This window comes from Lampris incognitus, chromosome 10 (genome assembly GCF_029633865.1).
Source record: "Lampris incognitus isolate fLamInc1 chromosome 10, fLamInc1.hap2, whole genome shotgun sequence".
Classification (NCBI taxonomy): domain Eukaryota; kingdom Metazoa; phylum Chordata; class Actinopteri; order Lampriformes; family Lampridae; genus Lampris; species Lampris incognitus.
The window spans coordinates 38,900,364-38,918,978 of record NC_079220.1 but is presented as its reverse complement, the minus strand read 5'-3'; the positions used below and the strand labels follow the sequence as shown (position 1 = coordinate 38,918,978).

At 46.0% G+C, this 18,615-nt stretch overlaps 1 protein-coding gene across 1 annotated transcript in view; it reads left to right on the top strand.

The window, feature by feature from the left end:
- Window positions 1-18,615, top strand: part of engase (endo-beta-N-acetylglucosaminidase) — a 179,454-nt gene that overhangs the window by 106,705 nt on the left and 54,134 nt on the right. The window contains exons 8-10 of the mRNA XM_056287749.1: window positions 10,204-10,310; window positions 17,430-17,541; window positions 17,723-17,907. Of these exons, the coding sequence (XP_056143724.1) occupies window positions 10,204-10,310; window positions 17,430-17,541; window positions 17,723-17,907 (404 nt within the window). The remainder of the gene's footprint in view (window positions 1-10,203; window positions 10,311-17,429; window positions 17,542-17,722; window positions 17,908-18,615) is intronic.

Here is an 18,615-nt window from a genome sequence, read left to right as displayed (position 1 = left end):
GATTATGTTCACAAGTATCCCATAACTCAAAACACAGCCATGATGAGGTGCATGTGTCGTGGGGTATGTACATGTGTATGAGTGTCACTCTCTGCCACCCTTGTTGTTCATCTTTACTTTAGCTCTCTTCCATATTCTCCGTCCCAGGTCAGTCTTCTGCTGAACTGAGTCAGGGTCCAGGACCTTTAATTCACACCTCAGTCTCTTTGGCGGGCGTCTGTCCCTAGATGGGTTTCTCCTGACCCTTATTGACTTGGAAGGTAAGGCTTTCATCTGGGGAGATTTCTTTTCCTCTTCATTGTTGGATCTTTGAGATTTATTCTCCTCCTCTGGCTCACTCTGATCACTCCCACTCATTTCATCCACTTGCCCCATACCAAGATCCTCCTCAGTCTTCTCCCTTCCGCAGTCTTCCCTATCAGACTCACTGCATTATGCAATGGCCTCCTCATCAGATTTTCCTGTTTCACCTGTCTGTCCAGACTCCATGGGAGAAAACATGCATTGGGAAAGAAGGTTTTGATGGACAACCCTTTCATTCTCGCCATCCTCTGACTGAACCACATATACTGGAATTTCAGGCCGTTTCTTTACCACAATGTAGGGCTGTGGTTCCCACCTGTCACCCAGCTTCTGTTTACCTTCCACGTGGCAAACTTTCATCAGGACTCGGTCCCCTGGTTTGAATGTGCGGCTCTTTGTTTTGCGATCATAGTGCTTCTTTTGTTGTTCTTTGGCCTGTCTGGACATCTTGTTGGCTTGATCATAGGTATATGTTAGGCAATCCTGGAGGGTCTGAACATATTCACTGTGTTTGCAGAGTTGATCACTTGATGACAGATTGAAGATGAGGTAAACTGGGAGTCGGGGATGTCTGCCATACATTAGATAATAGGCTGTAGCCCGTGGAGTTGTGCCTGGTACAGTTATATGCATGAGTCACGGCATCAATGTACTCATGCCAGCGAGGCTTCAGGTTAGGATCCAAGGTACCCAGCATGTCCGTTAATGTGTGGTTGAACCTTTCTGTAGTTCCATTTCCCTGGGGATGATATGGACTAGTGTGAGTCTTATTAATGCCAGTGATCTTGCAGAGTGGTCTCACCACTGCACTTTCAAAGTTGTACCGCTGATTAGCATGGTTTAGCTGGGAATCCAAACCAGCAAAAGAAGTTTTTCCACAGCACCTTGCCAACCGTACTTGCCTTCTGGTCTATAGTTGGATAGGCTTGGGCAAAACGGGAGAAGTGATCGTTGACCACCAGCACATTTTCAATCCCTCCTACAGACCTTTCCAGCATCAGAAAATCTATACAAACTAGCTCCATGGGAGCAGTTGTATGGATGCTGACTAGAGGGGCTCTGAGGCTTGCCATGGGGTTTTTTTCTTAGACAGCACTGCTCACATCTTTCACACAAAGCTCTCACATCCTGAAACATCTTGGGCCAGTAAAAGCGCTCTCTTATTAATGTAAATATACCCTCAACTCCGAAATGACCAGATTCATCATGGAGGGCTGTTTTCACCAACATTTGCAGCTTTTCGGACAGTACTAACTGCTCAATGGTTCCCCTTTGACCATCTTGAATTATGCAATAGAGGATGCCCTCCTTCACTACCATGTTCGGTGTTCTGTAATGCAGAGCAGGACCAATGATGGGATTCTCCTTTGCCCCACCCTGATCTCCTGCTTGGTCATTGAAGGTAGATAATCAGTACCAACACCAGTGTATGGCTCACACTGTTGTTCAGTTCTTTCAGAGTGGGGTTCTCTCACGGAGTCTGGCTGGACCCCTGTTTCGTCCTCTTTCACACTGCCTGGCTGTTTCAGCGATTCCTTGGCAATTTTAGATCTCACTCTCTGGAGACATGATTGAAAGGCTTTAATGACATCCTGCATAGACATCCTGGACAGTGCATCAGCGTTGGCGTTGCATCTTCCTTGACGGTACTGGATGTCAAAGGTAGATAGTTCTGAAACCCAGTGCTGGTCATGAGCATCCAGTTTTGCAGTGGTCATCACACATCTCACATCTGTGAGAACAGAGAACCTATGCCTATAGAGGTGGTCATAAAACTTCTGTTACAGCCGATTTCAGAGCCAGAAACTCTAGCTTGTGTGCAGGGTAACGAGTTTCAGCTGGGCTCAGGCCTCTACCAGCATATACCAACACCCTTGCAACACCATCCTGAATTTAAGCCAGCACAGCTCCAAGGCCTTCTCCAGATGTATCTGTCTGTAACAGGAAGGGCAACTTGTAGTCCGGATAGCCCGGTACTGGAGCTGATGTGAGCCTCTCTTTCGGGGATCAGAATGCCCCCTCACATTCTTCAGTCCACAGAAACAGTGGCTCGGGAGCAGAAGGTGCCTTCTTCCTTCCCCTCGTCTTCTTTTTGGGAGCTCATGGGGTGAGGCGATACAGGAGCGCAGCCAGCTTTGCATATCCTTCCACGAAGCTCCAATAATATCCTGCAAAGGCAAGGAATTGCAGCACCTCCTTGTAATTAGTGGGTCATGGCCAGTTCTTCACTTTGCTTATTGTCTCTGGGTTTGTACAGATTCCCCTCATTTCATTTTCAACATGTGCCTGCACATTGTTTTTAATGATAATAAATTGAATTGAATGCCTTCAGCAGACACCAGGTGCCCCAGGTAACGCACCTCCTCCCTCATGAGGTGGCGCTTTGAAGGCTTTAACTTTAGGCCATGTTCCTGCAGTCTGTCAAACAGCAATTGGAGTCACTCAAGGTGTTCTTCAAAAGTCTTTGAGAAGATAATGAGGTCGTCCAGGTAGATGAGGAGATGTGTGAAGTTCAAATCACCAAAGCAACAGGTCACCAACCTCTGAAACGTTGATGGGACATTTTGCAATCCGAATGGCATCCTTTTAGCCTCAAAGAGACCCATCGGTGTGCTGAAGGCTGTTTTGTACTTGTCATCTTCTTCCACTTCCACCTGCCAATAGCCAGAAGTCAGGTTGAGGGTTGAGAAATTAAGCTTGGCTGAGAGGTTCTAGTGCTTCTTGGATTCTAGGGAGGGGGAATGCATCTCTGGTGCTACAGGAATTGAGTTTCCTGTAGTCGACACATATTCTCAAAGACCCATCCTTCTTTGTGACAACCACAATGGGTGAGGCATATGGGCTCTTGCTGGGGCGAATCACTCCAGCCCCCTCCATGTCTTTGAGGAGCCTTCTGACATAGAGAGGGTGGTATTTTGCGATATGGGAGGCAAAATGATTTTGCATCTACCAGGGGGATTTCATGTTGCACAGTATTTGTGTGGCCAAAATCCATTGAGTGCTGGGAGAAGATATCGGCATTCCTCTCCACCAGTTGTCTGAGGAGGGCCCTCTGCCCCTCCCCTTCAACAGCGGCCCCAGGCATATGGCTTTTTACCTGGTCATGTCTTTGACATGCTTTAGGGTCTACACTCCCTACATTTTCATTTCTACCACCACCTTGTCCCTCACTGCTTGTCTTCTGACTGTCATCCTTCCACTGCAACACATTTTTGACAAGGAATGCATCTGCCAGGTGAGCATTTGGTCTGATCAGCACTGCTCGTTCAGACAAATTCATTACTCTGACAGGAACACAACCTTTTCTCACAGTAGCAAGAACTCCACCCACAACAAGGCCCTCGGGAAGCTGAGAAGATCAGTGCCTCTCAATAAGAGCAGTATATGCCCTTTTTTCGGTCCCCTCCCCACCTTGCACATCACATCCATCTCCTTACCAGGGGGGACAAACACTTTGCAGCCGGCATAGTGCATGGGGCCCACACAGCCTTCAGGGCCACCTGGTTCAGTGCCATTTACCTCTAGCAAGGCTATGTACCATTCTGGGTGGCTCTCTTTCACTTTGCAAAGAAACTGCTGGCCATATGTTGCTTGGAGGGGGCATTTAGAGGCATGTATGACATTAGTCCCCAACAGCAAAGGAACCATGGATTGGTACTCAGTTTCAGGAACTAAAAAGGCTGGCACATTGTTGTACTCCTTACCCATGACTTTTAGTTTGATATGTAACACACCATAGTGGGGTACATTTTGACCACCAACCCCCTCTACTGGACTGTCGGAAGGCTGCAGTTTCTGTCTGCACAGCTCAGAGTGTTTGCGCCAGAACTCATACATAATGGTGGTTACTTGGGATCCAGAATCAATGAGAGCCCTACAGTTTTCTCCATTTACCTCTACTTGACCTTCATTTATGGGACCGATCAAGGGGCTGTCAGGTCCTCTTCCTTCCCCCTTTTCCTGTACTTCCTGTTGGGGACCTTGTTGTTTGCCCATGGTTGCCCCAGCTTCCATGAGCCTTAGGCGTTTAAAGGCTGTACAGCCTGGGAAGGGCTTGCATCTTGCACAAGGGTGACATGAGACTGGGGGGCTCCAGCCTGCTCACTGTCCAGTAGTACAGTTCTGCAGACCTGTGCTACATGCCCAGGCCTGCCACAATGGTAACACACATAATTGGCACCTCCCCTCTCACTCCTTCTTGCTGGCTGGGATCTGCAGGGTGCTGGGCCAGGTGGGGCAGTCATTTTTGATTCTAGCTTCGTAAGTCTGTGAACTTGCTCCTCCTGTTTCAGAGCCATTTCCTTTACCAGTGAAGTCAGTTCAGAGATCTCAGGGTTGTGCTTCCCTACCATTTGCACCACTCTGCTGTTCACTTCCAGCGACATGAACGTGGCTTAACATTTTCTTCTGTTTGTGTTGGGAATGAAACTTTTTTGTTTCTCTGGACAGGTTTCTTAGTTCAGTCTGTAGCTCCCGAAAGCTCATGAGTCTTGGTTTCATAGGTGCAATTCTCAAATACACCTCTTCATCATTCAGTCCACTCAAGAATTGCCCAGTCAGTGTACCATCATGATCTGGGAAAGGCTGACCTCCGTTCTGGGTCTCCTGTACCTCTCTAAAAGTTGCCTCCAAAGCAATGACGTAGCAACAGGCCGACTTCTCCGTTCACTGGCTCCTCTCATAAAAGTCAGCTATGGGGTACAGAGATCTTTGAGTGTCACCATATTCTCTCTCAGCTCATCAAATGCTCTTTCAGGACTTTGCTCATTACATTACATTACATGTCATTTAGCCAACACTTTTATCCAAAGCGACTTACAATAAGTGCATTTAACGTAGGAAATCAGGAGAACTACTAGTCATCAGAGGTCATAAGTGCATCTAAGAGCAAAACCAGTGCTAAAGTAAAAGCACAAGAAAGATTTTTTTGTTTTTTACAATAGTGAATACAATCAGTGCTAAGAACAAGTAACAGGGTAGTAGTTCTTGAAGAGGCGAGTTTTCAACCTGTGCCGAAAGATGGGCAGCGACTCTGCCATCCTAACATCAGTGGGGAGTTCATTGCACCACTGTGGGGCCAGGACAGAAAAGAGCCGTGACCGGGTCAATCGGCAGCAGGGGCCTCTGAGCGATGGGGCAACCAGGCGTCCCAAGGCAGCAGAGCGAAGTGGTCGGGTGTAGAGCTTGTACATGGCCTGGAAATAGGAAGAAGCTGTTCCTTTCACTGCCCTGTAGGCTACAATCAGAGTCTTAAACTGGATGCGAGCAGCTACTGGGAGCCAGTGTAGGGACATGAGAAAGGGAGTTGTGTGGGCGAACTTAGGGCATTTGAATACCAGACGAGCTGCAGCTTTCTGAACAAGCTCCAGAGGTCTGAAGGCTGACACCGAGGCGCCAGTAGAGAGGGAGTTGTCGTAGTCCATCCGGGAGATGAGCAGAGCCTCTATGAGCATCTGTGCTATCTCGTCAGTGAGGAATGGGCGAATCCTCCTGTTATAGAGGAGAAATCTGCAGGAGCGAGCAACCGATGCAGCAAATGACAGTCGTTTATCCAGGATCACACCCAGATTCCTCGCAGTCCAAGTTGGCGTCACCACGGTGTTGTTAATGGTGATTGCCAGGTCTCGGTGCGGGCAACCTTTCTCCAGGAGGAACATCAGCTCTGTCTTGTCCAGATTGAGCTTCAGGTGGTGTTTTGCCATCCACTCCGAGATGTCAGTCAAGCACACAGCAATGCATGTCTCTACTTGTGTGTCAGACGGAGGAAAGGACAAGATCAGCTGGGTGTCATCGGAATAACAATGGTAAGAGAAGTCATGCGAGCGAATAACAGAACCCAGGGATGTCGTGTACAGGGAGAAAAGGAGAGGACCCAGAACCGAACCCTGTGGAATGCCTGTAGTCAGTCTGCGAGGCTCTGACACAGATCCCATCCATGTCACCTGGTAGGAGCGACCCGTCAGGTAGTATGCAAACATTGAGAGTGCAGAGCCTTTGACGCCCAGCCCCTCGAGGGTAGAGAGGAGGATCTGGTGGTTCATTGTGTCGAACGCAGCTGACAGGTCCAGGAGTATCAGGACAGAGGAGAGAGAGTTTGCTCTCGCAGAGTGCAGTGATTCTGTCACTGCAAGGACAGCCATCTCTGTCGAGTGACCCGCCCTGAACCCAAACTGGTTGGGGTCCAGGCGGTTGTTCTGGTGGAGGTACAAAGAAAGTTGGTTAAAGACGGCACGTTCGAGAGTTTTGGATAGAAAGGGAAACCGGTCTGTAGTTTTTGACATCAGAGGGGTTAAGTGATGGTTTCTTGAGAAGGGGGATGACTAGCAGTCTTGAAGGTGGATGGAAAGCATCCTGCCTGGAGGGAGGTGTTGATGAGGTGGGTTAGAAAGGGAAGGATTTCAGGGGCTATAGACTGACGAAGAGGGGAGCGAGGTGGGGGAGTGTGCAGAGGGTGGGATAGTGCAAGCAGCACTAACCGGGTGGTAAGAAAAGGAGGATCTGATGTCATTTACCTTCTTGTCAAAGAAGTTGGTGAAGTCATCAGGGAGAAGGAAGGGAGTAGGAGGTTGAAGAAGTGTAGAGAAGTTTTCAAAGAGTTTCTTAGGATTAGAGGCAGAGGATAGGATTTTAGAGTGATAGAAGGCAGCCTTAGCAGCAGAAAGTGGAAAGAAGAGATTGGAAGTTGAGAAGTGTTGTATCTTCCTTAGAGTATTGACCAACTTATACTGCTAGGTTTACAACATAATCAGTCGGAAGAGGGATTCGAAATTTGCTGTCATGGCAGCTGGTGGTTTTATTATACAACTGTCACATGTCACTCCAAGGCACCCGTAATATCAATACCCTGGTCCGCTTATAGGTGGCACCAACGAACCAGGTATAATCACAATATATAACATCTCCTCCCCACTTACTGAACATGTGGCATCACTAATATCAGAACAAACACCTGTAACCAATAAGCCACTATCATGACATGTAAACACTATGTTGTCCATGGTAACTAAAATATCTCAAATCCCTGGCATATAAACTGTTAAATTACAAATAACAATATAATTAACAATCCCCCTTACTCCCAGGGACAAGCAACAATATTACTTCTTTCTTTTTTTTTTAACTAAGAAAATGAGGTGGACTACTCCGACCCTGCCATAACCCTGGGGATTATTCTGCCCCATTCTTCAGGGTGTGGCTACTATAAATCTAGGCGTTTAGGAGACCGCTGTTCTCTCTGGTGATACCGGCGGTTAGCAGTAGCCTCTGGCGGATCTACAAGGGGTGCAACAGGGACAGAAATCAGTGTGGAGCATGATGACAGTTCTGTCTCTGAAACTTCTGAAGAGATGGGCCCAGAAGAAGCAGGATCTGTGTGACCTGGTGCATTCTGGGTGAGGGTGGGTTGGGCTGTCCTGCTCATATGGCTCAGCACAGACCACTGGAAGTGGTGATGTAGTGTTCTCAGATGCTGTTTCTGCAGCAAGCAGTTGGTCTGTGTGTCTCCTCCAGACAGTGTCTTCAGTTGTCTGGACTGTATAGGACACAGGCCCCCGTCTGTGCCAGGACGGTGGCTGGCACCCATTTTGGTCTGGTGTTATAGTTGCGTGCCAGTACACTGTCACCTGGGAAGAAAACCCTTTCTTTATGTTGGCATTGTTGAACCTGAGTTTGTTGTTTCAGGTGAACAGTCTCTTTGGTGGTTTTAGGAGGTCGAGGTTGGTGCTGATCTGTCTCTTCATGAGCAGTACCGCAGGAGCAGCTCTTGTGGTTGCATGGGGCACATTTCTGTAAGACAGCAGAAAGTTGTTCAGCCTCTGGTGGAGAGAGCCTTGGCCCTGAGAAGCCTTCAAAGCGTTTTTCATGCTCTGAACAAATCTTTCTGCTAATCCATTAGTAGATGGGTGATAGGGAGCAGAGCAGATGTGTTGCACTCCATTTACCTTGAGGAATCGCTCGAACTCTTGTGAGACAAATTGGGGCCCGTTATCACTCACCAGCTGTTCTGGGAAGCCAAACCGACTGAACATTTCCCCGTTTCATGATGGTTTTCTCAGCTGTTGTCGATCTCATTATGGCCACTTGCTGTGAGCATCAACTGCCACCAGAAACATCCTCTCCTCGAATGGGCCAGCAAAATCAATGTGGACACGCTGCCAGGGTCCCTCTGGCCATTCCCATGGGTGGAGGGGAGCTGGCTGTGGCATGCCGCGCACCCGCTGACAAGATGGACATGTTCTCGCAGTCTCTTCCATTTGCCCATCCATCCCCCTCACTATTTCTGCAGTGGTTGCCCAGCCATCTGGCAACTCTTCAATACCACCCAGTTCCTGTCTTAACTCCTCCCTGAACCCCACACAATAGTCTTCCTCCTTCAACTTCCACCATTTGATCTTCGGCTCTGCCTTCACTCGCTTCCTCTTCTTCGTTTCCAAAGTCATCCTACAGACCACCATCCAATGCTGCCGAACTATGTTCTCCCCTGTCACTACCTCACAGTCTCCAATCCCTTTTAGATCACGCCTTCTACATAAGATATAGTCCACCTGTGTGCACTTAATGCTTCAGCATACCAAGACATTTTGGACAATTCTATGCTTCCAACTTGGGAAGTGAGAACAGTTTGGGGAGGGCCCTTTTCTGTTCCAGTATGACTGTGCCCCAGTACACAAAGCAAGGTCCATTAAGACATGGTTGGGTGAGTTTGGTGTGGGAGAACTTGACTGGCCCACACAGAGCTCTGACCTCAACCCCATCGAACACCTTTGGGATGAACTAGAACGGAGATTTCGAGACAGGTCTTCTTGTCCAACATCAGTGCTTGGCCTCACAAATGCTCTTCTGGATGAATGGGCAAAAATTCTCACAGACACACTCCAAAATCTTGTGGAAAGCCTTCCTAAAAGAGTGAAAGCTGTTATAGCTCCAAAGGGGGGGGGCAACTCCATATTAATGCCTGTGGATTTAGAATGGGATGTCATAAAAGCTCCTGTAGGTATAATTGCCAGGTGTCCCAATACTTTTGTAAATATAGTGTATGTGTTAAAGTACATTAGAAACATCAGTTCAGACAGCAAGCTCAGATTTGACAGTTCCAAACACTGTAAGGTCGAATTTGAAATGGCTAAAATATGGTTTATCCTTTCAAACTTATATGCAAAGCCATGGCTATGTTTGTGTGCAAGTGGGCAATTTTCGTAGCTGCTGTTTAAGTGTACTGCAAATCAAATTAACATATTTATCTCTGCTCTGCAGTACAAATTTTAGTTTTTGTATCTGTTTTGTGACAGGATGTAATATCCTGTTTTGATCTTTACTTACACAGGGGGAGTTCAACTGGATTTAACCAGCCACTCTATATTTAAGTGATTGATGTTTAAGAGTTTAATTGATGTTCTAAATCCCCCCATTTGCTGTCATGCTCAGTCGAAGGTGTAAAATACATTTCAAAATCGCCAAAAGTCGGAAGGGAATCGCAAAAAAAAAAAAATCAATGCAGACTATATGTCACTTGTACCTTTTATTTTTAGCATTTAATATTTGCTGTTGCTGCTCCTTTGGCACAGTGTTTTTCACATGTTCCCCCTCAATATGCTGTCTCTCTCCTCAATATCCTTTCTCTTTGCATGTTGTCACATGACACCCCTGCCTCCTCTCAAAGTAAACAAACTTTATATTTGTTCCACGCCCTGACATCGTGTGTTGGAAACATAAAATGAACAGATGGAAGTGGTCGCGTTGCTTGTGAAGCTTTCTGACCAACATTCTACAGCAAATGCCATCCAAATGATTCCTCGCTCAGAAATGTTATTTGGAGATAATACATTACATTGTGTATGTGTGTTTATTTTTGTTTTTGTCTGTCTAAAAGGTCATAACCCATTTCTTGTTTATCATTTTAAGGCATTGGAACTTATTCGGAAACACAACTTCTCTGTGGCCATCTTTGCTCCAGGCTGGGTGTATGAAAGCCAACGTGATAAGACACATTTTCGCAAGGATCAGGATAAGTGAGCTTGAAAAAGTCTCTCTCTGTTTCTTTCTCGCTCTCCCTCTCTCTCTCTCTCACACACACACACACACACACACACACACACACATGTTCACTAGAATACAGATTTTGTTTGGTGATGAGACAGTTCTTCCCATGTTTGAAACTTGTAAAGTGACTGTAGTCTAGAGTAATGCTTTATTGATAATTCTGTTATTATTACTTATAGGCAATATCAATACTTAACTTTTAACAATCACTTGTTTAACACTGACAAAAAATGTCAAGAATGGTTAAGATGCTTATTGTTAATAGAAGGTCAGAAGATGTCTGAAAGCACCTACCAGATTTGTTTGTTGAATATTTTTCGTGTCTGAAAAGCCTTCAAATCAGCCGACATTTTCATTTAACCTAAAGATTAAATGTCAAGGACTGGCTAATGGTTGTTGGGTTGTTGACCTCTGATGACTGGAATTTCCATGGGGTGACCAAGATGAAACACTTTAGGTGTCTGATGGACAACTAAAAAACAAGCTGTTGACACATAGTGCTATTTGCAAAATTATATTAATTAATCTGCGAGACATTCAAAAATTAGTGTTTATTAACTTTTCATCTGTAGGATGGAACATATATGCTTGATGTCTTAAAAAAACAGTATCTGCTGCTGCATGTTTGTTCAGCTTCTAGCAGTTAATTTTTGATCAATTGCTATCGAATGTAGATTGTCATTTCAACCTATTGGTTTATTTTTCACCCACATTTCATGTCATATCCCAAGCTTTGCAAACTTGGGAAATAAATTAAGACACTTGTCAGGAGAGAAACTAGCTAAACTTGCTGCCCAAATAATGTAATTATTCTCATTAAAACATGCTGCTTGCCTACAAAATGTATTAGTCATGTTTGAGTTGTACATGTGAAAGCAACTTTGTAATCTGTGTTGTGTTTTTGAATTAAGTGTTTCTGAAAACATCAAGCCTTGTGTTCCGAACATTCAACTGATCATTTTGCTAGATTAATTCAGCTGGTACTTGTTGTTTTACACTTCTTTTCGTATATATCATATGTTTACTTTGTTTGTTTTATTCCATTACAAAACAACTTACCACCACAAAGATTATAAAAAAAAAAGTTTACTACTGTAAATAAGAGTGAAGCCCTCATTGTGGTGATTTGACTAATTTTTATTTGGAAAAACCTTAAAATGAGCTGTTGGTTGACACGTACTATGGAGAAGAGTTTGTGCCACCCTGAAACGCAAACACAACTTTTGGATGAGGGGAAAAACAATCGCCATGATGTATTGTTTTATAGTGCCGGAGCAAGCAGAAACGGTGCCATTTGGAAATGCAATGCACAAGATGTGTTGCTTTTCACCATGGCCATACTGTGTTAACCAGAAGAACACTGACATCATGGCTGAACCTCATGGTAGTAAGACAGTAGTTGAACTGTCGAAGGAGGTGCTCAGCAGCCTAGAAAAAGAAGCCTCAACATTGGTACAGTCATGTGTTAGTCGGTGGCCATGCACCTCCAGGGCGAGAGATTTGGCCTGTACAATATGTCCATGGTAAGCTGCATGATAGTGGCTAACATCATGTTATCATGCTACCCCCCACCTGTAGCTGGCTAGCTCACCAACTCAAGAAGCTAGCAGCAGACTATATGAATGTATAAGTGGCCAAATTATTTTAACATAACTTATGCACAACACCAAACAGACCAATTAGTCAAGCCTCTATAATTTTTTAAACACCAATATCAATGTAGTAAATGTTGTTACTTAACAGCTAGGTAGCTAGCTTGCACCTTTTTATTTAACTGAGCTATAAAGTTTTTTTTATTTATTTCTTTGTCAAAAGCTTATGATCTGTGTGTAAAATAATGAATTTGGCAAGCAGCACTGGGCTGTTTGTTAATGCTTTTAATAATGATTTTTTAAAAAATTATTTTAATATTACTTTTTTTGATGACGAGGATGCCAGGACATTTGCCCCGTATCAATCAGGCACCAGGAAAAGGCACTGTACTTTCCAGCAGTCAATCAGAAGTGGAAATTGGGTAATTGTCACCCTTTACACTTTTTTTTTCTGAGAGGCCAGAAAGATTTCAAAGTTCCTTCGCCACTTGAAAAAGGCAAGCTGGCATCTGCCAGTTTGGGATTAAAGAGTGTCTATTTTCCAGGCAAGTTTTATTTGTATTAATACCATTATTGGCAGCACGGTGGAGAAGTGGTAGTCACACACAACGCCAGCAGTACTGTCCGACTTAAACAGACAAAAAAGGGCAGGAAAAATAAAAAAAACCAACAGCACTGTAGATGTTGATTTTCTGTAGGGGTTTACTCCTGTAGCATATTCCTCCCCCGAGGTATCCATTAGGCAGTGGCACTATTTAACCCATAGCTTTGGGCTGGTTCGTGGACCTCAGGGAATATCCACACACCGGTGGGCCTGCGTACCGTACATCTAGGGGCCAGACCTCCTCCGAGTCCCTTGTAGTTCAGCCAGGGTCCAGGGTGTACCCAGTTACCATGTGCCGCCACGAGGAGGCACTACATAGGGCTTGCTGTTGGAGAGGCTATGTACTGGCAAGGAGAGACTTACATGCTTAGCTCCACTGTTCGCATTTCTGCTAGCCCGCAGTGAAGGTTGAGAGTGAGACGTGACAGGCACAGAGCACTACACCAACACATTAGATGCTTCACAACAACCCGATTTCTTACACAAGAATGTCAGACACAACTGCACATTTTGTCTGGGCAGGGCGAAGCCAGAGGAAACTCTGGTGGAGGCCCGCAGTGGTCCTGACGTGCAAATCGGTTGTCCAACCTGGGTATAGGGGCTAAAGACTAATCAAACCATCTAGTAGCTGGTTCCCTCCGAAGTTTCCCTCAGGATAGCTGGCACTCTGAACAGCAGTTTTATCTGGTAAAGCGAATTAGAGGTCTTGGGGCCGAAACGATCTCAACCTATTCTCAATCTTTAAATGGGTAAGAAGCCCGGCTCACTGGTTTGGGGCTTGGCATGGAATGCAAGCGCCCAGTGGGCCACTTTTGGTAAGCAGAACTGGCACTGCAGGATGAACCGAACACCGGGTTAAGGCGCCCGATGCTCATCAGACCCCAGAAAAAGTGTTGGTTGGTATATTTTCTCCCAAAACTGTCCATTTAAATATTCAGTCTGTCTGGAGGTTTGCGGGTGCGCTGTGACCTGCACACTACCCCCGGGGACACAGCAGGTGCCACTGGTGAGGGAGTTTTATGTGGGGGACTGGAAAGGGTTTGTGTGTTAATGTGAGAATGTCCATCCTCTCCAGGGGACACCAACTCCTCTACCTGATTCTCTCTCTCTCTGGCAAAGTATCTGGCAGACACGCTCCCCCAGTATTCTGTCCCACCACAGGACACTCTGTGGAATAGACTGTCTCTGAGCCTGTATCATGACGCAGGCACACATTGTCCTGATATCTGCAGAACACCATCCATCATTCAGCTTAATAATAAGGGAGACTGGACCACTCTGCCTGAAAATAACCCCAGGTAGCCATTGCTGAGTTTTGTTACTGCTGAAGTTCCTCATATAGACATGGTCATATGGTTTTAACTGTCTCTCTTGTGCATGTTGATTATGTCCCTCCTTCTGTTTTTCCTGCTTCCTTTCCACTTTTATTTTCATGTCCAGGCACAGCAAGTCCAATCTTGTCTTGGGCCTACGACCCATGAGCATCTCTGCTGGAGTGCGCACAGTTGTAGTCTTTGTGTGTTCAATGCCAATGAATGTGGATGAAGGCGGTCACAGAGGGTGATCCCCAATCATCTTGGTCCTCCATGCCATTAGACTCTGGCCACCCCCTGCCAAGGACCATGTGGTGGTTGCAGGCGTATCAGCCACTCCACGTAAAAAGCTGTCACGCGCAGGCATCCTCCTACAAGGATCTACGCCCACCTGAATGTCATGGTCTGTGATCTGGGCTCTTCCATCCTCTGATTGGTGCTTTAATTCACCTGCGCCCATGTCCTTGAATGACCTTCGCTCACCTCCCCTGTCTCTGATTGGCTGGCCAGTTCCTGCACAGCTGCGCCCAATCTCCTTGATAGGCCTCCCCTGGCTATATACACTCACTGGCCACTTTATTAGGTACACCTTGCTAGTACCGGGTTGGACCCCCTTTTGCCTTCAGAACTGCCTTAATCCTTCGTGGCATAGATTCAACAAAGTACTGGAAACATTCCTCAGAGAGTTTGGTCCATATTGACATGATAGCATCACGCGGTTGCTGCAGATTTGTTGGCTGCACATCCATGATGCGAATCTCCCGGTCCACCACATCCCAAAGGTGCTCTATTGGATTGAGATCTGGTGACTGTGGAGGCCATTTGAGTACAGTGAACTCATTGTCATGTTCAAGAAACCAGTCTGAGATGATTCGAGCTTTATGACATGGCGTGTTATCCTGCTGGAAGTAGCCATCAGAAGATGGGAACACTGTGGTCATAAAGGGATGGACATGGTCAGCAACAATACGCAGGTAGGCTGTGGCATTGACACGATGCTCAATTGGTACTAAGGGGCCCAAAGTGTGCCAAGAAAATATCCCCCACACCATTACACCACCACCACCAGCCTGAACCGTTGATACAAGGCAGGATGGATCCATGCTTTCATGTTGTTGACGCCAAATTCTGACCCTACCCTCCGAATGTCGCAGCAGAAATCGAGACTCATCAGACCAGGCAACGTTTTTCCAATCTTCTATTGTCCAATTTTGGTGAGCTTGTGCGAATTGTAGCCTCGGTTTCCTGTTCTTAGCTGACAGGAGTGGCACCCGGTGTGGTCTTCTGCTGCTGTAGCCCATCTGCCTCAAGGTTCGACGTGTTGTGCGTTCAGAGATGCTCTTCTGCATACCTCAGTTGTAATGAGTGGTTATTTGAGTTACTGTTGCCTTTCTATCAGCTCGAACCAGTCTGACCATTCTCCTCCGACCTCTGGCATCAACAAGGCATTTTTGCCCACAGAACTGCCGCTCACCGGATATTTTCTCTTTTTCGGACCATTCTCTGTAAACTCTAGAGATGGTTGTGCATGAAAATCCCAGTAGATCAGCAGTTTCTGAAATACTCAGACCAGCCCGTCTGGCACCAACAACCATGCCACGTTCAAAGTCACTTAAATCACCTTTCTTCCCCATTCTGATGCTCGGTTTGAACTGCAGCAGATCGTCTTGACCATGTCTACATGCCTAAATGCATTGAGTTGCTGCCATGTGATTGGCTGATTAGAAATTTGCGTTAACGAGCAGTTGGACGGGTGTGCCTAATAAAGTGGCCGGTGAGTGTATGTTCCTTTGTTGCTTTGGCACTTTGTCGATTCGTCTCACACTCTCACTGAGACTCAGAGACTTTTAATCGCCAGAGTGCCTCATCTGTTGTGAGCTTTTCCCGCTGTCTGTTTCTCCCATTTGTAAGTTTGCCACTTCCTGTTGTGAGCCTTCCCCGCTATCTGCACCTGCCTATCTGTACCTGATGTTTTCGTTCTCGTGTAATAAAAGAGTTGTCAGAACCGGTTTGCCTCCACCGTCTGCACTTGGGTCCTCTTCCTGCTACCATTGTGTCACTGAAGACCGACAAGGACCTAGGAGGACAGTCATACTCGACCCCAAATGACCACCAAAGAAGAAAAGTTGAAGTTCAGTTGAAGATTTCCTCCAGTTCGCCTACCAGCCCCGACTGAGAGTTTAGGATGCCATCATTTACCTGCTTAACCATACCTACGCCCACCTGGATAAGCCAGCGAGCACTGTGAGGGTCATGTTCTTTGACTTCTCATGCCTTCAACAACATCCGGCCAGCTCTAATGGGTGAGAAGTTGACAGCAATGCAGGTAGATGCCCCCCCCCCTTGTGTCCTTGACTACATAGGCATTGTTGACTGGTAGACCACATGTGGTAGTTTGCAAAAATGTGTGTCAGACAGAGTGGTCAGCATCATTGGGGCTCTGCAGGGGACGGTCCTGTCTCCCTTCCTTTTCACCCTCTACACCATGGACTTCAACTACCACACAGAGTCCTGCGATCTTCAGAAGTTCTCTGATGACTCTGCTATGGTCGGATCCATTAGCCAAGGGCGAGGAGATTGAGTACAGGGCTGTGGTGGGAAACTTTGTCACATGGTGTGAGTAGAACCATCTGCAGCTCAGCGTGACTAAGACAGAGGAGCTGGTTGTTGATCTGAGGAGGGATGTGACACCAGTGACCCCTGTTTCCATCCAGGGGGTTACTGTGGAATACAACAAGTACCTGAGGGTGTATATAGGCAATAAACTGGACTGGGCTAAGAACACTGATGCCCTCTACAAGAACAGACAGCCGTCTCTACTTTTTGAAGAGGCTGAGATCCTTCAACATCTGCCTGACAATGCATAGCCTGTGTTGGCCAGTGCTCTCCTGTTTGCTGTTGTGTGTTGGGGCAGCAGGTTGAGGGTAGCGGTTGCAAATGGGCTCAATAAATTGGTCCACAAGGCCAGTAATGTTGTGGGGGTGGAGCTGGACTCTCTGGAGGCGGTTTCTGAGAGGAAGATGCTGTTGAAGTTATGTGCCATCATGGACAGTGTCTCCCACCCACTCCATGGCGTGTTGGTCGGGCACAGGAACACTTTTAGTGATAGACTCATTCTGCCGAAATGCACTACAGAGTGCACAGGAGATCGTTCTTGCCTGTGGCCTCAAACTTTACAACTCCTCCCTCAGATTGTCAGACACTCTAGTCAGTAGTCATTAGACTAGCCCTTCGACTTATTTTACCCTATCGGGTGTTTGTTTGTGTTGTTTGTTTCATGCTGCAGTAGTATAGATACTAGGATGTTATATGTTGGATTTTTGCTCTTCATTGTGCCATATTCTCTTCACATCACTCAGTGAAAAGCAGCGCATCTTGTGCATTGCATTTCCACATGGCACGGTTTCTGTGTGCTGCGGCACTGTAAAACAATACATCAAGCCAACCCCCCCACCCCATCCCAAAGTCGTGTTTGCATTTCAGGGTGGCACAAAATCTTCTCCATAATGTACAAATAAGATTTTTCCTTGAAATTGACACCTTATATTCTTTAGTATTATCCATCTGGCTTGTTCTCAGGTTCTGGGCTTTGCTGTCTGACTTTCTGTATGTGCACCGGCTCACTTCACCTCTTCCCTTCATCTCCTCCTTCTGCCAAGGCTTTGGAAAAGTGTTCTACTGGAGAGGACAGGTACTGCATACATAAAGAGAGAAAATAGGGGAAGCAGGAGAGAGAGGAGGCTAGAAGGACAGAGACAGAAGGAAGGGGGGATGGCAAGGGAGAGTAGGACAGAGAATGAGAGGACTCATGACCACCATTTGATTACTTCAGCAATGTTAAAATATGATTTGTGTTTTTTCTGTATGTGTAGCAGGAGGCAAAGAAGAGTTGGTTCAATCTGAGTGCCCAGGAGCTCCAGCCCGTTTACTGCACCAAGCAGTTGGAGGGCCAGGGCTGGCTAAGTAGTTACGGTTGCCCCGATGATGCGTGGAATGGGGGCTGCTCACTACTCTTGGAGGGGATGATCCCTGCCACACTCAACAAAGTCTGTGCCAGGTATGTGCGTATATGTTTGTCAGCATAGGCGGTGCTAGGGCATCTGGTATGGGGGAGCGAAATTTGGAAAACATTACATTAGAAATAAAAAAAACAAAACACTGTTTTGAACTAAATAAGCTTACCTTGCTGTATGTAAAGAGAAATTATTTATATCCCATTTGAAATGCTTTGAATCTTTGGCGCTGAATTATTACTCATTTAGGTGGCTCTCCACAGGGGGCAGGGGCTTTATTTATTTACTCTGCCCAGATAGAAATTCAATTCTGAAAGAAGTGGTTGCCTTTGTGCTTTTATTGGGCAATAATAGAATGACGTCTTTTGATAGGGTTGTTTTTGTGGCGTTGTCTTTGAGTGCAAATTAAGTTTTTGTTTTTTTGTCATAGCAGAGTGCACACCTCAAAGGACCAGTCTGTTCAGGTCTAAAAGTCTTGCAACTTATGCTCAATTTATGTCAGTTTACAGCTTCACCTTTTTTCTTTTTTTTTAATCATGACATCACTCCTACATACACATACTTCATTCCTTTATGTTGATCAGTGAAAAATGTTAGCTGAACTGGAATGTCGGTGAAGTGAAATTACTGCCATGGTTGCTTAAAAAAAGAAAGTAAAAGCAGAGATAAGATAAATAATTGACTGCATATACACATCAGTGGTTTATTCATGTGTTGGGTGATTTTTTTTTTTAATCATAGATAGGATTTAC